At 37.3% G+C, this 23,867-nt stretch overlaps 1 protein-coding gene across 2 annotated transcripts in view; it reads right to left on the reverse strand.

Annotated features, from left to right (window-relative positions):
• Positions 1–10,272: 10,272 nt before the first annotated feature.
• LOC126248823 (mitochondrial glutamate carrier 1-like) overlaps positions 10,273–23,867 on the reverse strand; it is a 199,389-nt gene continuing 185,794 nt past the window's right edge. For both annotated transcript variants that reach the window (XM_049950235.1, XM_049950236.1), the window contains 2 exons: positions 22,794–22,950; positions 10,273–12,457 (listed from right to left, as the gene is read on the reverse strand). In XM_049950235.1, the coding sequence (XP_049806192.1) occupies positions 12,316–12,457; positions 22,794–22,950 (299 nt within the window). In that variant the 3' untranslated portion in view covers positions 10,273–12,315. The remainder of the gene's footprint in view (positions 12,458–22,793; positions 22,951–23,867) is intronic.

A 23,867-nucleotide genomic window follows, 5' to 3' on the forward strand; every position in this document is an offset into this window, starting at 1 on the left:
CTTTGCATGCCACAGCAGCATACTGCTAACACCACCATTCCTACTAGTCACACAACAGTGCACAGCTGACTACTAACCTTTCATCTACTACCAACTTTCTTGCGTAGAATAAACATTTACTTTCCAGAATGAGATTTTCACTCTGCAGCGGAGTGTGTGATGATATGAAACTTCCTGGCAGATTAAAACTGTGTGCCCGACCGAGACTCGAACTCGGGACCTATGCCTTTCGCGGGCAAGTGCTCAACCAACTGAGCTACCGAAGCACCACTCACGCCCGGTCCTCACAGATTTACTTCTGCCAGTATCTTCTGTAAAGTTTGGAAGGTAGGAGACGAGATACTGGCAGAAGTAAAGCTGTGAGGACCGGGCGTGAGTCGTACTTCGGTAGCTCAGATGGTAGAGCACTTGCCCGCGAAAGGCAAAGGTCCCGAGTTCGAGTCTCGGTCGGGCACACAGTTTTAATCTGTCAGGAAGTTTCAACATTTACTTTGTCCTCTTAATTCTTGAATTTAAGACAGAGAATGATTTTTTTGTCACATTGAAAGTGTTGTGTTACTACCTTGTGCCACCTAGCACCACTACTTGGACACTGCAGACTGATGATAATCCTATTTGCTGAGGTATTCCGAGTAGTTTTACCCTCACCAACCATCATCATTACTTGAAATTAGATGCTGTATTCTGTTTGCTCTACTTATTGGTGTTAAAAATCCTACACCCTTTCAGGGTCACCCCTTATAATCAGGTATAATGTTCGAATGATTGGACAAATCGTTGTACACTCCTCACTGCATCATCACATTAGCTGGCGTAAGCTTAACTACAATGAAAGAAGACGAAGTCGTATTTTAGTGGATTACCAATCATTTAATAGCATGTGAACCTCTTCTAAGGAGCTCTGGCCAAAGCAGAATGCTTCGTACTCTTTGGCACATCAATCAGGTGCTTGTCACCACCAAAAACCAACTCTGAAGTATTTTGGATGCCTTACTGTTCCATTGTGTCAAGCAAGCCTGGTTCAACACATGCGGAGCCGTGCTAAAGATACTACTCAGTACCCCTGACTAAGCTGAAAGTGATCATTGGAGTAAAGCCCTCAAAATCGTGAGATACTTGTATGCATCATGTACAACATTTGCGTATTGAAGGTAACATTCAGCCCACTAGCAGACAAATACAGAGTGTAGCTACTGAACTGGTACAACAATATGAAAAACTTAGAAAATAGATCCAACACAAAATAGTCACCATATACAGGGAATTATTGAACCTGACTGCTATCCTGGAGGTAATCAAAAGTGTTACAATTTCTGCTATACAATATGCATGTGACCCAGTTACAACATTCCATCATTCAGCTGGGATTACAGAGGCTCAGCCCCAACCTATTAGCATGTGAAACCTTTTTACAAACATTTCCTATCACTTATTGCCTCCTATGCAGATGCTGTACCCCATACGGAAATCAACACTGTCATACAACAACACAGCTGCTAGGGTACAATTGTCACAGTCCCTCATGCTAAATATGCAGATCTCTGCCTGTCTCTTGTGCAAACTGTGATTTAGTATTTTATCTTCTTCACCCTTTCCCAGTCGCATAGGCAGCGGCCCAGAAGTATGTCCTCTGGAAAACCAAGGACATTTTAATTGTTAGTAAATACTGCCAAGATCACTCAGCTGTGCCACTTAATACGTTTTAATTTTACATTTACACCAGTTGTTACATGTATCCTACACTATTCCTTGGCATTGGAGTACGTAACTTAAATTTCACTATTTTTAGAGGAAACACTAAAGTATCTCCTTGCCCCTGTACTGTTGTCACAATACACGAACTCTGGTTCATCCCTGTCAGTAACAGTTTACTATACAGCAGAGACTCATTTATCTGGACTAATTATTATTGTTAGTAATTCAGATAATCTAAACTCTGGATAACTGCACGAGTGAAGGAAAGCTCCTTTTGTTCAAATGGCTCTGAGCACTATGGGACTTAACAGCTATGGTCATCAGTCGCTCCTTTTGTATTATTGACTCTAGAAAGATAACCTATGTTGTCGCAGGCTATCCTTTAGGTACGTTGACATACGGTTGGTTACCTTCCTAGGTTTAATACATAACGTTTTCGTACATGAACATGTATTTTCTTTACTGAAATGCTGCAAGCTTAATAATGAAATAGCTATAGCGGCCGGCACGAGAATGGGCTTCAAGGTTATCTCGCCATCTTATAGCATTGCCAATTTTTTTTATAGTGATAATTTCAAATGTTCGTAAAAATTAACAAAAAAAAGCAACTCTATTTTTCATCTAGAATATCAATGGAGTACTTTCCAAAAGAAAATTCTCACTAGCTGCTAGGAAAAAATGAAAACTAATGTAACAAGAAATTTTGGAGGAAAATAATTTTTTACCTCAACATGTGGTAGTAAAAGAATCACTAATATAATTGGACTGAAAAAAAAAATCCTCAAAGTTTACAGATGCATATGCTGAGTCTTTTTTCGGAAACATAAAAGTAGTCTAGACAAAAAGTAAAATATTATAAGAAGTGTAAAACAGTGCTGACTGCGTAGCGAAAAATATAGTCGCTGATGAATTTTTGTTCTGTAGGACTGCGAAGAAACTTCCCAGGAGAAAGTTGTTAAGAAAACTACAAAATTATTTTTGGTAACATTTCAGACATCATGATTGTATCGTACCCCGTACATAGGCAAATTACTTCCACGATATTCCGTGTGCAGCAGCACGCGAGCTGTTGTAGGCTGTTGCCAAGTGTTTTGTTCGGACGGCTCGCTTTAATATGACAGAGAATATTCCCTACTTCCCAAAAATATGTTGCTGGTTGCTAATACATGTCCTTCGTCATTGCATTCATTACTCAAAACACCAATATACGCTACGCAAAAGTAATTGTTATTTTGTATGTCCTCTATAAGTGAAATGAATAGACAAACATTTCAATCAAGTCAGCTTTTTACATAGACGGCATTTACCTAAACTGAAGGATTTTCTGGCTCCATGTCTTCAAGATTCACTGTCGCTTATTTCAGCCAGGTGTATCATCACAGATTCCACTATTGTCTCTCTTAAACCCTGGTTCAAAAAATCAGTTTCTTGCAATGCTTCTACATGGTTTACGCACCTCTCCCAGTCCTGCTGAGTAATATTGTCAAGAGCTTCGTGTTCTAGCTTCTCGACATCAGCAAGTTTGAAAGTAGTAGTAATTATATTTATTTATTTATTTATTTTTTCGCTTTACTTGGGCCCATATCAATACAATGGGATTATACTGGTAGTGATAGTGTGGTAGACGTACCACTCTGTGTCCCATTTTGTTTGCCAGTTGATCTAATTCTTAAGTCTTTTTGGCACCTACGATTTCTTCCTTACACAGGAGATCAGCCTTCGTTTCATTGACTGAAAATGATACATTCTTTCCCTTTAACCACTCCATAATATTTGCCTTGCACCAATTTGAACGTGGCAGCTTTTCTATCTGAATGGATTGGTAGCTGGCGTTACCAATCACAATAATTGACCTTTCTTCCAGCGCATACAACAATCAAATAAAACAATTCTTAAAAACTTCTCCACTCATTTCTGAATGGTAATCAGATTCGCAAGAACTTTTTCCACCACAAAAAACAAGTTTGGCCTGTGATATGAAGCCTATGGTTAATGTACCAGTGTAGGCAATGAATAATTGGCCACCTCTATCAGTAGGCACTTTCAAACCACAGTTTCCTTTAGAGTCTTGCCATATTACTTATTGGCGTGGTTCTGTGAAACGCAAGTTTCATCCATGTACACTACAGGCCTGGTGTCTGCAGCACGCAAGAAATGCACTGTACAAAAAGTTCGCTCTTACTGCTGCAATGTCTCTGCGTTCCATTAAGAATTTCCACCCGTTATTACACTTCTTGAATCAGAAACCAAGGGAGCAGAGAAGACGAAGAACGGAGGTCTCTGAGCTCGAGTAATTAATTTTTTCAAGGTCAGCCTGTATTTTTTAGCTGTTGGATACCCTCCTCTGTCGTAATATCCAAGCACAGTTCTACTTACGATCTCTTTGTTAAAATCGTCAAAGTCAGTTGATTTCCATTCACATTCGTATCCCTTTCTTGGAGAAACTTAACACTCATTCATGTATGGAGATTCTGCCAATGACACAGATTTGCTAATTACGGCCTACAGTTGACTTGGACACACCACACGCTTTAGGAGTAAGTCTCTGAATTTGTGCAAAATTTAAGTTATTCCTTGCTTCTTCATTGTGGCCAGATCAGTAAAAAACTTGAGTACATTCGATATGATAATTTTCGATTGTTTACGAACGTCTTTCCGCCTTTACGCACACCGACCGGAGGAGTACTACAAGTAGGTCGTTGCTCCTGCATTGTTATTCACCACCTAACACATGTCAAAGCACCTTTCTAAGGACAGTAAGACACTGAGATCAGATGTGAACACTCGATATAGCATGGTAACACTGAGATTTCAGCTGCTCTGAACTACCGCACCGGTAACGGTACCTACACGACAACAAAGCCGACAGGCTGGCAAATCACAGCCCGCAGCCCCTGCTGGCAGCAGGCAGCGACCGTGACCTTGAAGACTCTCTTTCGTGCCGGCACTCTAACAAGAGTCACATAGGACAGTCACTGTGGTTTGATTTTGTTTAAAATATTTGGTAATTGTCATAAACAAGTTTATTCTCTTCATTGCTGCTACATGGCTAATTCATTTTAATTCTAGACAACTCAAGCCATCACATCCTGTTTTGCGAACCATTTGAAAGCTGTTACCAGGGCTTGAAATGCTTCCGAACGAGATGGTCCTGCATCATTTTCTGCATCCAAGTTATCTTGTGATTCATCATCTTTCATTTTCTGCTTTTTGTTTGCCTGCAATACGGTTTCAACAATTTCATCATAGGTCATGACCTGAAAACCTTCATCACAAGTGAGCCACTCTTTCAAATCATCGGCATTACATTCCTGGAATATTTGTACGATTGTCATTAGCTCATTTATATCTTCCAAAACAGAATCATACACATCAGTTTTACTTTTCTGTGCCAAGTTTTGTTCAATGCCTTGCTTTTAATCAAGTCCCATGCATCTACAACCATCTAATAACACTCCTTTAAATTGATTTGAGTGAAAAAAATAACAAAATGACTTCTACATCATCTTCATCAGCATATAACATTCTACATGAAAGTTGTTATCTGTGAAGTGGTTTTGATGTTTCAGTAACGCGTTGATCCATCGGTTGTAGCACGGAAGTCATATTAGGAGGCAAAAATTTTACTGTAAGCATTCTGTTGTATCCCTCTAACATTTCAGCTGAAGGATACGTTGGCGCATTATTCAATAAAAGTAGGACTTCATTTTTACCAATTTCATTTTTTTTTTACTTCGGGGATAAAAGTTTTGTCTTACAATCTACATCTGCATGACTACTCTGCAATTCACATTTAAGTGCTTGGCAGAGGATTCATCGAACCACAATCATACTATCTCTCTACCATTGCACTCCCGAACCGCGCGCGGGAAAAACGAACACCTAAACCTTTCAGTTCGAGCTCTGATTTCTCTTATTTTATTTTTGATGATCATTCCTACCTATGTAGGCTGGGCTCAACAAAATATTTTCGCATTCGGAAGAGAAAGTTGGTGACTGAAATTTCGTAAATAGATCTCACCGCGACGAAAAACGTCTTTGCTTTAATGACTTCCATCCCAACTCGCGTATCATATCTGCCACACTCTCTCCCCTATTACGTGATAACACAAAACGACCTACGCTTTTTTGCACCCGTTCGATGTCCTCTGTCAATCCCACCTGGTAAGGATCCCACACCGCGCATCAATATTCTAACAGAGGACGAACGAGTGTAGAGTAAGCTGTCTCTTTAGTGGACTTGTTGCATCTTCTAAGTGTCCTGCCAATGAAGCGCAACCTTTGGCTCACCTTCCCCACAATATTATCTATGTGGTCTTTCCAACTGAAGTTGTTCGTAATTTTAACACCCAGGTACTTAGTTGAATTGACAGCCTTGAGAATTGTACTATTTATTGAGTAATCGAATTCCAACGGATTTCAATCAATGAATACTTCAGTGTTCTTCCATGTGCTTTTTCCATTTTTATGAAATAAGGAGACCCAAAAATTTTGAAGCATCTGGAGCTTTTGGGGGTACTGGTGAGGGGATAAAAAAAGCATTTTATGGGTCCCAGCAGCATTTGCACAAACTAGTATTGTTACTCCGTCTTTACTAGTTTTATACGATGAAGATGAACACACTCGACAAGATGCTTAAAATTTTGATGGTAATGATTTCCAATTTCATCTGGTTGTTTCAGAATTGTAAACAAAGTGCAACTCATAGTCACTTTCATCCAATTATTTTTTAAGACTATCTCTTAACAGAATTTGCTGCATCTACATCAGCTGACATTTTTTCACCTTGTGTTCCCAATTTTCGAATGCCATGATGAGATTTAAATCTCCACAACCATCAATTACTTGCTACAAACAATTGGGCACCATCTATTATCTTGTTTAACTCTAATGCCTTTTCACAGGGTGAGGGACAAGATATTGGTTGCCCAGTTGATTTTGTAAAAACGAACAATACAAAGTTTCTTCCAAAAGTTCATTTTTCAGTTTCTTCATTACTTTTCAATATTTACTCCCATCATCACTAAGAAGTATACAGGTGTACTTTCAAAAACGGAATCTGTGTTCTCAATATCGCTTATCGTAGAAGTACCAACACCATTCTTCTCGGCAAACTTACGACCAGTTTCTCCTTTTTCTAATAAATCAATAATGATTATTCTATCTTTCAGCAATAACACCACACTCTTGCATGATGTCTAAATCAAACAATAATGAAACGTGCGGGGTAGAGATTGTGTGGGATGCGGGCAGGTAGCGCCTGCGTGACACGTCTGTGCACGCACAGACTACACTACAAAGACATTTGCTCGGGGTTGACAATCTGGACAATCACAAGGGTTGACAATCTGGACAATCACAAATCTGTGTACTGAGGTCCAGATAAACGAGTCTCCACTGTGTTCTATGCCACAACCCACAGCTATCACGATGCATTTATGTCTCAGACTTATCGGATTACTTTGGATGATAGACTCCAGTTTAACAATTCCACCTGTGACAATCATACCCACCACCAAACAATCTGCCTGACAAACATCTGGATATAATGCTAGTATTAAGTCTTTTCTACTTTACCTACCCGAAGACCTCCTGCATTGCCTCACCCCAACAACTTGACTGTATTGCAAAATAATATGAAGACTTGTCTCTTGGAGCCTATCAACGACTTATTAGCTCAGAAACAAGGACAAATTACCCTTGACCGTACGAATGTCCATATTAATGACAAGAAAACTAAAGATTACATACACTGAGTAGACAGTCATTCCTAGTGCTTGCTACACGTCTTCCTCTAACACTGATCACTGTCTGTTTTGTTATAAGGGTTCTATATACCCAAAGTCACTGTAATGCTTTAAAGTGCAGCCTCAAGAAATAACTGAGCAGCAGCCATCTGGTGAATATAATTGGTGAAACATTTAGGAACATGGAACCTTTAAGGCATGCCCCTCCCCTTCCTAGATTAAGATTTAGAAATTACGTGTTCACAACAGTTTGTTATTTTTCTCTTAAACAAAACATCTGCATTCTTATGTACTTTACACTGGAGAATTATTTTAACTAACTGTAATGGTCTGTAGTAATAAGGAGTGCAGTTCTGTACTTGATGGACTCCTGATTGGATAACATCATAGACCAGGAGTACAATTCAATTTCTAATTGTTATTGTTGAAATCCATTTTAAAGTCAAAGAATAACACAGATTATTAACTACACTATCATGTGATACCTGCTAATATTGTGTCAGACCTCCTTTTGCCCAGCAGAGTGCAGTAGCGCAACGTGACGTGCACTCAATAAGTTGTTGGATGTCCCCTGCAGAAATACTGAACCAAGCTGCCTCTATAGCCATCCATAATTGTGAAACTGTTTCCAGTGCAAGATACTGTGCACGAACACACCTCTCGATTATGTGCCATAAATGCTGACAGGATTCATGTCAGGCAATCTGGGTGGCCAAATTATTTGCTCGAACCATCCAGAATGTTCAAAACAATCACAAACCACTGTGGCCTTCCATCGTTGTTTGGGAACTTGGCTGCAGATGGCCTCCAAGTAGCTGAACATAACCATTTCCAGTCAACTGGTTCGGTTGGACCAGAAGACCCTGTCCATTCCATCTAAACACAGCCTGCACCATTATAAACCCACCACCAGTTTGCACTGTGCCTTGTTGACAACCTGGGTCCATGGGTCTGTAGGGTCTGCACCACATTCCACTCCTACCATTAGCTCTTACCAACCGAAATTGGAACTCATCTGATGAGGCCATGGTTTTCCAGTCATCTAGGATCCAACCGACATGGTCATGAGCTCAGAAGAGGCACTGCATGTGACGTTGTGCCGTTAGCAAAGGCACTTGTGTCGATTTTCTGCTGTCATAGCCCATTAACGCCAGATTTCCTCACACATTTCTAATGGATATGTTTGTCGTACATCCCACATTGATTTCTGCAGTTATCTTGTGCACTGACAATTCTACCCAAATGTCGCTGCTCTCAGCCAGTAAGTGAAGGCCATCTACCACTGTAATGTTGGTTACTAAGGCAATGCCTGAAGTTTGGTATTCTCAGCACACTCTTGACACTGTGGCTCTCAGAATATTGAATTCCTTAATGATTTCCGAACCTGAATGTGGAATGGTAGTAGTAGATGCACGAGACATTCCAAGTCTGTTGATTCTCATTGTCCATAATCTTATTGGAAATCTTTTCACTTAAATCACCCAAGTACAATGAATTACAGCTCCAGACCAGACAGTATGTTGAAGATTACAAATTACTTCTTGAAAACACTGAAGCATATAGGTTTTGCACAAGGTGGATTCATTCAGTACTTGTTGTTTGTGTATTTTTCTAAAAATACATGACCTGCATATTTATTCAGTTTCCACAACGAAATGTCAGAATTCACTAATTCTATGCACAAGTCTTTGGAAAGTCTATGACTAAAACTTGGTTGTTCACCAACATTGGTTTTAATCAGTTGCTAGTTTAACTTTGATTTATTCTTAGACCTCTCTCTATGCCATGTGGTATTAATGTGCTGCAAAATGTCATTTTTCTTCAAAGAATCACTATTTTCACACACCAAAGAAAATAAGACAGTGCCATCTTCACTGAAAACATTTCTTCCAAACTCATTTACACATATGCGTAAGAATGCTGACAGAGGTTTTTGTGGGTGGAATTACCTAATTGCAACAGTGCCCAATTATGCACACTTTAACTAATGGGCATTTCACAACACACTGCAGCGTGGAAATAGGTGATTCACCATTAATGCCAACGACGTCATTCCAATGCAATAACTGACTGATGAAATGATGACTCATCAGCCCAATTACTCCAAGTTTTTCTCCTTGCAGTTCATTTCCACAACACCATGGCTATACCTTAGCATTGATGTCTTACGCATTTCTACTGAAGTTAATTTTTATAATCCAATAAATAAGAGAAGCACTGATCGATAAATGGTGGCTACGAGTGATACATACACCTTTAAAATCACAGTTTTTGGTAAAATATGCTGTTTGGATTAAAAACAATAAAATAAGTAAACAAAAACATTTTCTTGCAAAATAAGCATAAAACAAAGCACAGTTAAAGTGCTTATCTACAAAGTATGACCTTTCTGCTTAGCCCATAAAGTACAGAAAAAACTATCCTTTTTGCTTAGAAATCTGTATTTGAATAAATAGTAATAATAAAGTACCTTAACAGCTTCTACATAATTCGGTAGCTTTTTTGATTGACTTCATACTACCATCTGTTTGATCTGTGAAATAATTACTTACATAAGTCGATTTATCTCTACAGTAACTGTATTGGAACTGCACACATAACACGATTTCATTTATAAGAAAACTGTACTTTACATCTATAAAATAAGTACTGGATATCTATGGAATTTGAGCTTAAAGCATATATTAGTGGTGTATGTGTCACCCAAGACTAACTGTAAAGAAAATAAACATTTTACTGTTGCTTCACAGATTGTACATATAACTTGGCATTTTGGAATGTGAGAAGCTTGTGAATATAATTAACTAAATGAAAGAACAAAAACACTGCCTTCTGTAATAGTTATTTTTATTATTACCACATTTAATTTATTTTATTAACACTGTAAAGAACATATATACACGCAGGATCTTGATATGATGCTCAACTTGATAAATGTATCTCATAGTACATAAATGAAAAAAAAAACTGTTTATAAAACAGAGCTGTCATTAAATCTCCTCCTTAAATGTAAGTTATACAGACAGAAATCAGTTTATTGGTTAACATGTTCATATTTTACAGACTTTGCAAAACCACACAAACATAACAATCACTCTATAATAGACACAGCCATTCTCCATATACAAAATTGTCAAGGTTAAGATGGGTTTAGCATTAAGCAAGCAGATGCTTATCATAACCTCATATTATGAAGTGTCATTATGTAGTAATAAATAATAACAATAACTATAAAAATAAATAATAAAAGCACACTGCATTAGCCATCTGATGTTAATTTGAATGTGTATCAGTTAGTTTTATCAGTATTGTTCCTACTGCTAGAGGTCTCTAGCAGTGGAACTGTGAACTCTAAGAATCTGACAATTTTGCTTGCATAAGATTCACCCATATGTTCCAAAGTACATGTACATGCTCAGATTATAACATGACACAGTGTAAATGGGCTGCCTGGCACTCATAAGACACCAGGCCATATGGATCTGAATTTGCAAACTTGCGTTTGAGACAATGCCATGCAGGAAATCTAATACCAATAAAGCAATTTCCCTTGCAGTTCCGTTACCTGAGCATCAAAGATCGACTGCTAAGTTATTACTATTCAGTGCATACTGCCTTTTTGGACGAAACTGTTCAAACACCATATCATCATCTTCATCATCATCACCAGCACAAACAACAACAACAACAACAACAACAACAATAAACGGAAAAACATCTATTAACCTTCCACTGGTTGTGCATTGCAGTCCATACAACAGCCAGCCGATAAATGGTTATGGACAGAAGCAAACTTGCAACAAAGGAGTGGTGAGCAGCAGGCAGCAAGAAGAGTGTTGGTGCAAAAAACACCTGATGCCAATATTCCACGAAGCTGACTGGAAACAATGGGCAGTTAAAATAAGCCAGGTACAATGGTGGGACTGGTGGAGGGTTAATGTTAATTAGATATTACACACAGCCATTTTATGCCATTCAGAGAGCAAGCGGCGATTAGGATGTTCTTCCCACTTCAAAGAAACTGACCTTTGCTACACACCTGTTTCTTACAGGGGACAAGGAAAATAACTGCACAGACATACAGGCTTAGGACCTCTTCTTTTTTTCCTCCACATTACTTTTGACATAATCATTTTCATCATCATACATACATACATACATTACACAAACATTAAGATTATTTCATAACAATACTAAGGAACACACTGAATGGATTCACCCTGCTACATGGAACACACACTGCCAACATTTGTCTTCGTCTATTAGTACAATTTTTTGATTTCTTCCCATTACAATTAAACGCTGAAGTGTATACTTCTTGTCTTTCATAACAGTGGCTTTGAGCTATACCCAAAAATCTATCTAATGGAAGTATGAAGGAAATAGCAACTCTTCAAACCATTCCTGCCTTTTTGCTGAATTGTTCCTGCTTTCTCTTGTCACTTGCTCTTTTCATTTGACTTTACTTCTATTGTTCTGTTCTCCTACATATAGAACCAATGAAAATACAGAATATTGTAGAGCAGGCCGATAGGCACTGCTGGAGATCGTGCTTTAAAAATATTTAACAAGTATTTACTTAGAGATATTGACACATTTACCTATGCTCGCAAGTATTCACACAACACATTCTGCTCCAACACTTCCTTAAAACATTAAAACATTCACTGTTTGAAACATTTAGCAAAAGCAATTCTGGAAATCACATGAAAGTTATTTTATTGTGAAACAAACATTTGCAGTGGTGAGAAAGATCAAGTACTGTATGTAAATAGAAATGGCAGTGTTTCCATGTAAAACAGGGTCGTCAATACACATATTACATAAAAGTTATTCTATTATTGTCATTTCAGTTGGGAATAAGAATATTGTCTTATCGCTTGATGCCCATTATGTACTCTGCAACTCCCAGGTAATACACCATTTGTGCTATTCCAAACAGTGGTGCAATGACAATCATCCTGCAAGCACCACCTTTGAAAAATGCAAGAGGACCTTCATTCTTGAGTATTTTTCTGGAAAAGAAATCATGGTGTAAATATGCTGTTCATATACAAGATGGATTTGCAGTGATAAGTTTGGCAAAACACATTACATAACACGTTCTCTTTGCAGAAACAAATACATAATATCACTTGAGCTCAACAAATTTGGTATTCTGAGTATCCAAGTTTTCAAGAAAGAAATTTGTTTCCAACTACACATAATACTATTTTACAGTATAGGTAACCCCTTACGCTTTAACTTAACGTAAGCTGTGTGATGAACTTTGAGTAATAAGAGAACAATTTTCAAGGCATACTTTAACCTTTTCTAGTGCACTGTTTCAACAGCTGCTATTAGTCTCCTTAACATTTACAGGACTACACTGTCTTTATCAAAACATGAGAGTCATCTATATTTGCAATGATAAAGGTCTGTTGCTGCATACCAAGTAGAAATAACAATTTTCAGCATTTCAAAGTAAACAACCCAGATAATATGTAGGAGTTGCTGGTAAGAAACGTTTTCAATTTCACTTTATGCTTGAAGGGAGCTTGTCAAACACCTCGGCACCAGAATTAATCAACCCACTCCAACGAATATACACCATATAAAAATTGCCTTTGTTTCCTACATTAAAAATGCTTTGCTGAGAGATTTCTTTATATTTTTGCATTAATTCTTAGTTTCCTGGACTACTGCTCTATCTTGTGTACCTAAATATACTGCACACATGTGATGAAGGTGTAAATGACAAATTATAAATCACTGCTTCCTTATACCTCTCCAAATTCACCTGTCTTGACATTGACAGCCATCTAACTGAAGCTCAAATTCAAACCCTTGTCCATATAAAACCAACTAATAAGCAAGAATATTTTCACTTAGTTGGCACCCCTTCCACATCAGGAGCTCCCTTCCTTACAGTCAAGGTATCAATGGCAAATGTATTCCCACAGTTTCCTCTAGAGCAATCATAATAATCTCTATTTTTTTTACCTTTAAGGGAAATTACCAAAATAAGGCAGGTCTAAAAGTGTAAAACAGAAATCTCTCAGTACTTCAAAGTGGCTTAAGTGAACCTCATCATTAAGAAATATTTAGCATTTTGAAAGAAGTGCAACACAAGTGTATGAAACACTGTGGAATTTTTCAAATATTGTGTACCATGTCCAGGCTGTCAGCAACCCTGATTTATTGCAGACATTTTGTGGGGGATGATTAAGCATTAGTGTGAATGCAAATGGAAACAACTTTTCTGATATACAAGAAAAACAAACTCTTATCTTTACCACTTCTGACGGAAGTCTTTTCTCAAATAAATGGAGCAAGTACTGGTTAACACCACCAAATCACCTTAATAACAGACCATCTCAAGTGTAGCTAAAGGAATTCCTCAAAATATCGCATTAAATAATTTAACAGACCAGCCTGATGTAAGACAATTCTAAACTGAACAAGCACATAAGGAAAACTAAACCGACAACAATTGCCTGAAATAGTAGTTAAGAACAAGGGTGCAGTTGGAGGAAGGGAGGGGAAAACATACTCACATTATTATCTTAATAGATCACGATGTATTTTCATGTTAAAGATAGTACCATACAAATAGGAGATGTCACAATGTCCAAGAATCTATTTGTGAATAATACTGTTATATATAGGGAAGTCTCAATGCCAGAATACCATAGAAAAATGCAAGGAGACCTGCAGAATATCAACTCTTGTTACAGAGGCTGGCAGCTGACCCACAATGTAATATACTGTAAATAAAGGTGTGGTCAACCCCAATCACTGTTTGATTAAATGACTGACTCAGTCATTGCAAATTTTCACAATCATTAAATATTTAGGAGGATTTACAAAGAAAAGGCCACAAAAAGCTTGTGGTAGGAAGGTTGGTTGCCAGAATGATATTTAGTGGGAGAAGTCTAAAAATTAAATTCACTCAAGAGGACAACAGCTTACAATCATAAGAGACATCTTCACAGATATGTCATTAGCTTGAAGACTGACTAATAGAACCCAGTACGTTCAACTGGGCATCAAATATTCAACAGAAAAGAAAGTAATTTGGGTGTGCCCCAAGGAAGAATAATAAAAGCTCTAATATTCGCAATACACACAATCAATCATTCAGATAGCATAACCAGCAACATCGGATTGTTCACTGACACTGCTGCTGTCTACAGATAAGTACTGTCATATAGCTGTTAAATACAACTTTGGATCAGGCAACATGAGTCATAGTGCAAAAAATCATGGATGATCTAGTTTTAGATTAGACTAACATTAGTGATTTAGATGTAAATGTGATACAAGATTATTTATTTGACCATGATGGTCAAATAACAACAATAAATCACACTGACCAATTAGGCTCAGATACTACAGAATGGAATCTTAACTGATGACTCCATCACAATATTTAAAGAGAACTTAAAGGGGAGATTACTTGGAAGAGCTTTACAAAGTAGGCATTGTAGATGACAAACTTCTCTTTCTTAAACATATTACCCTCAAAATAATTCCAAGTAACACCTGGAATTAAACAATTTTGTGCTACAAAGAGAGCCTAACATCATTCAGAGAACAGGTCGGGGGTGGGGGGTTGGGGTGTAAAACAACAACAACAACAACAACAACAACAACAACAACAACAACAACACTGTGAAATTCTCCAGTCTGTTATCAAAACAGCAAATTATGTGTATTACACACAAAGAAGGAAGCAGAAACATTGTTAACGAAGAGATAAATAAACAACCTTCCTCACGGAAGCAACAAACAATGCACTTGTGAATAAACAACCTGCTAATAAAAAAGTTTCATGATACATTTATTCTGTTACGAAGTTCGCTGTGTATTCCCAGTCACAATTTGAAAATAATAATAGCATTCATCTAGAAACAAAGATTGCCTCACTATCCACAGCTTAATCTTACTTCACAGAGAGGAGCAAACCATGAAGCTATTAAAAAAATAATTCACCACATTCCCTCTCATTGGGAGCAGTTTTAAAAACAAACTGAATTTATTTCTGCTTTGGAAATACTACTACTACTACTACTACTACTACTCCTTGATGAACTTACGAATATCTGTGAAGGATTGTGTTAAATTTATTGAACTCTAGTGCAGATTCAGGTTAAAGCAAATAGCTAATTATATAAACAGTCATCAGGTAGCAGTATTTTCATTGTTAATGGGAGTTGTTAAACATGATCAATGAAACGTGCAAACAACAAAACTAAGCCAAACTGATTACAGAAACATCTTATTTACTCAGCGCACACTATTTACACCAGGAATAACAACTGTTAAAAGAATACATTGCGAGAGAAAATAAAAAAAAATCATTATGTCACCCAAAAGTGTTAATTCTTTTGATTGTTGTAACTTTATGTGTATGCTGCGTAAATCACAGGCTGATGAAAATATTTCAAAATTAGACTTTAGTGTTGGTCTGGGTGAAGGAAATTCTGTTCCAGGGCGGTAGCCAGGAGTAAAACGTCAACCAAAATTTCATCAATAAAAATACAGGTCAGAAATTACAGAAAATGTAGAAACATTTCCACAAACTTTTCTACTATTTTATATTAAACAATGTAGCTGAGGACAATTAACTAGGTGTTGGGCAACAGCACAGCATCACAGCTATTACTGCAACAAGCAAAATTACAATACTTTTTCAGTTCCAGTTCCTGCATACTGAGTATGTTTTTAAGTATTTTATTATTTAAATGTGTCCAAACAGAAGAGTCCTCCACATTCACACAACAAAATGAAGCAGTATAGCACTTTTATGATGGATATTTCATTTATTCTAATGCAAATCTTATTTTAGTGTAGGTGCATGTGTGTTAGATTCAAAGTTGAAGTGTTGATTTGAAGAATATTGGGTTTAGTATTGTTGGAAAAGTTAGCGAGTCACTTTCTATTTGAAATAGATGTCTAGTATGTAGGGTTTTTAGTATTAAAATAGCAGTCCATTTTGTGCATTTTATGACATGTCAGAAAGTCATGTTTGTGGTTGGGGTGAGTATTTCAAGTCCTCATTGGCACAAGCAGCAGGTTACTGAAGAATGCTCGAAGTGGAAGGTCTCTTGGGTGCAAGAGAGAAACAAGGACACATCTGTATGGGCCATCAGAGGAGATGATAGCAAAGTTTTGTACGATTTCTGTTCTGGGGCACTGGAGATGCAGTGTTACACTTACTAAAATTCAGCTACAAGTGGCACTTGCAACTTTCGAACTAGCAATGACTTGTTCCATTACTTGGGACAATTACCATTCATATTATACATCATGCATTACCAACTGCCATTTAATATTTATTATTTTATAATCTTGTTTAAGTATATTTTTTAGGACCACTATTTCTGCATAATACTACTCTGCTTTCGAATAAATTATCAGACTTGCGCAACTTTAGCTTCGTGGAACCACCAACATTATTTTGCAAACATTTCTCAATTTTATCATTTCTCAATTATTAATTAATTCACATCATTGCCTGTGTTTAATTTATTAGACTGTAAGGTCACAATTTACTACAGATTATTTATTTATATTAGCTACTGTGTGTGAAGTAGATGTGTACAGCTTGACGCCATGACATCGGCATGCCACAATTTTAATTAGAGGTATACATAAGCTCAATACAGATTTTTATAGCTAACTCGCACTGCTGAGTGTGTAGGATGAGTAGGAAAGATGGTAAATCCCACTGAGATGATGTTTCAGGAATAATATTAAAATCTTGTGCTGACCAAATAGCATTCTTTAGTCAATCACAAAATTTCATGAGAAACTAAAAGTATGAAGCTGTGATACCCTTTTACAAAAATGGAAATCATTTTTGAAGTTGTTAACTGCCTCTCAATTTGACTTTGTTAAAGACTACTCTATGGAGAAAAAACATAGATAGATGAACACTCAAATTCAGTACTGTTAGGGCTAAACAACAAAATCTGCACTGTTTGTATATTGTGTGTCCCTACCAAAGTCTTTAACTGTTTGGGCCATAAAATTCCACTTTGAAAAATATCATTTATGATATTAATGGCACCTGTTTTGCATAAATTTTCATAACAAAATGCAGAAAGGAGCATTGACTAATTCCACCACAAGACTGAAACTGAACTCAAAATAGGCAACATAAAATGTGGAGCGAGCAGGATTTGATATTGGGTGTATACCTGTTCGTAAGCTACATAATTAATTTCCAATAACTCTAAAAATGGTACAATACATCACACAGATGGGAGCTGAACAGATGTACAACTAGTTCACAGCAAATAGTTGGAAGTTTTAATCCCACAATGAATAATAATAAGTAGTTTCTTAAAAAGTAAATAAATATATAAAAATTTTACATTCTGGTATTTCTTCGTACACTGTGTGTGTGTGTGTGTGTGTGTGTGTGTGTCCAACGCCTGTCCCAAATAGAGGCCTTACTGACAATGAAATTCTGGAGTTACTGAAAAATAATAGTGATACAGAGTATATTAGTGAAAGTAGCAGCTGTTCACAAAGTGACAGTGATGTTACTGCCAGTATACTGAATGTAAGCGAAGAGACAATGAAAGATGTACAATACTCTTAAGTAATTGCACCTGAAACACTACAACCACTATCACAGCCATTTCACAAGCTGCCTGGATCGAAGTATGTTGCTAATGGGGTCTTCTGTAATTGAATATTTCAAACAATATTTCAGTGCACCTTTACTTTAACTGATTGCCTCTGAAACAAATCGCTCAGCTAAGCAATTTATATCCAAACATGCTGCTGCTTGTCCAGACTGTATAAAAAATGGAAGAATGGTAATAGCTGAGGTAAGACTTTTTTAGCATGCTTACTGAATATGGGTTTCAGCAAAAGACATACAATGTTTTCATAAAAAAACATCTTGGGCATTTCCATGGTTTGGCAAAATATATTCTGCCCCTAAATACAAATGTTAGGTGATTTAAGAACTGCAAACATCAGGCATACTATAATTTACTGTCCAATTATTATCTCTGCAAATAATAGTAAAGATTTATTTTTCTTATGTCACTGTATTCAGAAATTAATATAGATTTTATGGACATTAGTGAGCTTTCTTTAAATCAAGCATAGTGTTAATAATGTGGAAACAAAATCCCAGTTATATATATTTTAAATACTTTTTATTTGATCATTTATAAACTATTTAAAGTCAACAAGTATGATAATCTTGGTACACAATAATAAACTACGTCCTTTTACACAATAATAAACTACGTCCTTTTATGGCTAAGTGGTATTTGTTCATTTCTTAAAATTTAATACAGTTCAATATACAGGGTGTCCTACTCGAGAAAGGCCCCACAAACAAACATTTGCTTAAATTACACTGGAAGTGGTCGCCCTTGACTTGTAAACACAGTTGAACACAATGCTGCAGATTCTCGGATGTTGCTGCCAGAACATCTGGTGTCATTGCCTAGATTTTGTGGATGATGATCTCTCGTAAATCTTCCAAGTTGTGTGGTTTGTTCATGTAAACTTTGCCTTTTAATCTGGGGACCGTGGGGGCCACTGTGGTTTTGAAATCACTCTGCCAGAGAAAAATGATTCGACCTGATTCACTGTCACTCGAGACATGTGGCGCCATACTGTTGGTACCAGCTGAGGGCAAGTTCATCATCATCCAACTGGTTTGCAAATTCCCGAAACATTTCGATGTAAGCTGCACTTGTTACAGTACACTCGGAAAAAAAAAAAAAATTGTTCCATGATTAAACACTACGATATTGCACAGAACACACCAATCTTTTGTGAATTCAGGGGTTGCTCAACCAGTGCATGTGAATTTTCATTACATCACAAATGTGTATTCTGGGAGTTTACAGTCAGAGTGGTGGAACCACACCTTGTCACTGAACCATGTTTACTACAATACTCCTGGCCTGAGTAATAAATTGCTGAAACCAAAAGCAAAATGTAATGTGTTTGTCTTTGTCAATGACATTCAGTTCCTGAACAACTGTAAACCTGTATGGATACATGCTGGCTTTCTTTCGCAGTTTTGCACAACATGTGCTCTGTGACATTCCACATTCGTGAGATAAATGTGGAGCAGACTTTCCAGGAGAGGCCAACAATCGTTGTTTCACATCAGTCACTATTTCTTCTGATAATGGCAGCCGTCCCCTGCTGTGAAGATCCACCACCACCCTCCACTACCCTCCATCTTGTTCACTAACTTTTGTATGCAGCATTTAGAAGGTATATGCTGGTTGCCAAACTGATCAAACAAACATTCGCTGATATGTCTTAATGGAACCACTGTTCCCTTAAATGATGCTGGAGAGTGCAGTGCAGTGCAGTGATACCATCAAACTACAGACCGATTTCACTTTTGCCAGCATTCTCAAAAATTTTAGAGAAAGTAATGTACAGGCAGCTGCTCAACCATCTGACCACAAATAACATATTATCAAGAACACAGTTTGGATTTCTGAAGGGTTCTGATATCGAGAAGGCTATTTACACCTACAGTGAAAATGTACTTAATTTATTAAATAACAAATTACAAGCAGCAGGTATTTTCTGTGATTTGTCAAAGGCATTTGATTGTGTGAACCACAACATCCTTTTAAGTAAATTAGAATTCTATGGTGTCATGGGCAGTGCTGCAAACTGGTTCAAGTCATACCTCACTAACAGGAAACAAAGGTTGTCAGTGCAAGGGACTAGTGAATTAAGTGGTGGTGGTGGTGGTGGTGGTGGTGGTGGTTAGTGTTTAACGTCCCGTCGACAACGAGGTCATTAGAGACGGAGCTCATGCTCGGGTTAGGGAAGGATTGGGAAGGAAATCGGCCGTGCCCTTTCAAAGGAACCATCCCGGCATTGGCCTGAAGCGATTTAGGGAAATCACGGAAAACCTAAATCAGGATAGCTGGAGACGGGATTGAACCGTCGTCCTCCCGAATGCGAGTCCAGTGTGCTAACCACTGCGCCACCTCGCTCTGTGTGTGAATTAAGTCATCAGTCATCATCAGAATGGGAAGAAATTATATGTGGTGTCCCACAAGGATCCATCTTAGGGCCATTGCTTTATCTTGTGTACATTAATGATCTCTCATCAGTTACACTGCCAGAAGCAGAGTTCGTTTTGTTTGCAGATGACACAAGTATTGCAATAAATAGTATGTCAAGTGTAGTTCTAGAAAGATCTGCTAATGATATTTTCATGGATATTAATAAATGGTTTAAAGCCAATTCACTGACATTACACTTCGAAAAGACTCACTATATGCAATTCAGAACCTGTAAGAGGTTTCCACCCAGCATATGCATGAAATACGAAGAAGAGCAGATAGAAGAGGTTGACAGTCTTAAATTCCTGGGATTACAACTTGATAATAAATTCAGTTGGGAAGAGCACACCACAGAACTGCAGAAACGCCTTAACAAATCTGTATTTGCAATTCGAGTGTTAGCAGACATAGGCGACATAAAAATGAAAAAGCTTGCATACTTTGCCTACTTTCATTCCATAATGTCATATGGTATAATATTTTGGGGTAACTCTTCAAGTCAAACAAAAGTTTTCAGAGTCCAAAAGCGTGTAATACGTATTATTTGTGGAGTAAATTCACGGACGTCCTGTAGAAACCTCTTCAAAGAACTGGGTATACTAAGTACTGCCTCTCAGTATATTTACTCATTAATGAAATTTGTCCTAAATAATATATCTCTTTTTCCAACAAACAGCTCAGTTCATACATACTATACCAGGAACAAAAATGATCTGCACAAGGACTTAAAAGCACTTACTTTAGTTCAAAAAGGGGTCCACTACTCAGTAACACTCATCTTCAATAATTTGCCAGTAAACATAAATAATTTATGTTACAAATAAAGATCAGTTTAAAAGGAGCCTGAAAGACTTACTAGTGGCCAACTCCTTCTACTCCATTGACAAATTTTTTAATAGAAACAAATGATGTATATATTCATACTATTAGTATTGTTATTTCAGCTTAAAAAAATTGACATGTTCCACATCCATGAGGATCTCCTCAGCACGGATCTATGGAACGAAAAACTAATCTAATCTAATCACATCACATCACAAATTACACGGTGCAAATTCTGTGGAATTACTACACATTTGTGGGGCCTCTTTCAGGTGGGGTACCCCGTATAGCAATTTAAATACAACACCGCATGACCTTGTTAAATTGTATGACCTATTAGCACTCATTGCTTAAAGTGGCTGACTGCAAAATGATTAATGACCGCACTCTACATGAAAAATTACTTAAAAAATTCCTCACAACCCATCTCAATAACAAGTTAAAAAACTTTTCAGCACATTTTGCACTCCCATTGTCATATGGAATTATCTTCTTTCGGACAAAACAGTTAAAATACATAAAATATTTATTCATCTACGGTGAGCTATAGAAATATCTTTTAAAATAAATAACTCAAGACCTTGCAAAGGTATCTTTAAGATCTTGGGACTGCTACACTTACTTCCCAGTACATTTATTCCTTAACAGGATGTCTGGTGTATAATAAAATTCATTTCCAGTTCCACACAATGGCTATACACGACACAAAATTATTTTAATGTAAACTTTACCTCCTTGTCTAGGGTTCAAAACAGAGCTCTGCATTCTGGTTAAAAGGCCTTCAACAATCAGGCATTCAGCAAGAAATTAGAAAACTACATAAAAATGACACTTAAAAAGCCTGAATGGTTACTTCTACAAATTATCTTGATTTAAGGACTGAAAATGCCTGTTACATACATTACAAGTTGCAATGTTCCTTGAAAACAGGCTTCTACCCTTACAGCGTGTACGTAACTGGTTTTCTGAGATAAACATCACAATTAGCTATTTGATATAAGTAAGGAAGTTGCAGATTTTTGAGGTGTTGGCTTTTCTATTAACTTACACAAATGGTTTATGGCATTTTCATAAATGCAGTGTAAATATGACTTGTGCCCTTTTGTGATGTGACAAACAGATGCTGAAATATGAATGAATGACAAAGCATACTAATTACAGGCCCAAATTCAATAAAACTAGACACTGCAGGGTTAATAGGTCAACAGGCATGCAAATGGTTCACAGTGCTCTCAAAAAGACTCATATTACGCAGTTTCATAAACAAATAACCTGCTAGTCTTAGAAATAGGAAGACATTAATGATTACACACACACACACACACACACACACACACACACACACACACACACACACACACACGGAAGCGGGGGGGGGGGGGGAGAGGGAGATGGAGAGGGGGAGGGGATGCGAAGGGGGGGAGGGAGGGAGGGAGGGAGGAGAAGAGAAGAGAAGTAAAATGTGAGAACTAACATTATCGCATCAGGAACTCCAGAATATCCCATCTCTCCTTCAGCTTTCTTCAGCAGTTGCAGTCTAGTTTTAACAACATCAAATGGATTAACAGCAAGTGCTGCTAATGAACCCGATGCACAACCAGCAAGAAATGAACACCAGAATACTGCTTCACCTGAAACAAACAAACTGAAGTGTAAATTTGCTTACAATAATTATTAGCTATACATCTTGAAAAGCTTTTATGTTACAAAAAAGTAGTCAACTAAAGAGAAGGAGGAAGGACAGTATGGTCATATTTACACAGCACTGTTATTTTTATTGTTGTTGTTAGCAGCGAAACTGGAGGAACTGCTAAACATACTGTCATACTGAAGTGATTCTGTGATAACTCCAGGCTAAGTGATATTTGTGGGAATTAAGAGTTTACTGTGTATGGCGAGGAATATTGATGAAATATATAATTTCTTACTTACCAGAATTCAGACATTGTTAATGAACACATGTAGATGATGTTCAAATTACTTTACTCTGCATTTCATGTCTTATCTGTCAGGGGTGTACATGGCAATTTTCTTTCTGTTTGATTATATTTCTGCAGTAAAGACCAAATAATAACTACTTTCAGTCCACCTCAAAATTCAAAGGTACTAAATGGTATTTGATCTCATCAGGAACCATTCATTATTACAGATGGGGGAACTCGAGGAATATTTTAGTAAACTTCCAAAATAATCAATTGCAAGGGAACATAGGCTAAATATTGATCAGTGTTGTGACTACTACTAATTTAAAACCACTTGCATCATGTTGTAGGAAGTATTATACAATTCCATCTTAGAAAACAGGGGGGAGAGGAGGAGGAAACATTGATGCACTGATTTTACTAATTACCTTTTTTGCGTGTGTGGGGATACACGGAGACACTGATCTGACTACAAGTAATTGTATCTAGATTACTAAACATGTGTCGCTTTGGACTGAAGGAGATGCTCTCTGGTTTCAGGTGGCTAGCTGAAGTGGTAAAGAAAGCCAGTCTTGCTTGTGAGATGATGGCGGAGCTCATCATCTGTAGCATTATCTACAAAACTG

The sequence above is a fragment of the Schistocerca nitens genome, chromosome 3, assembly GCF_023898315.1.
Source record: "Schistocerca nitens isolate TAMUIC-IGC-003100 chromosome 3, iqSchNite1.1, whole genome shotgun sequence".
Taxonomy (NCBI): domain Eukaryota; kingdom Metazoa; phylum Arthropoda; class Insecta; order Orthoptera; family Acrididae; genus Schistocerca; species Schistocerca nitens.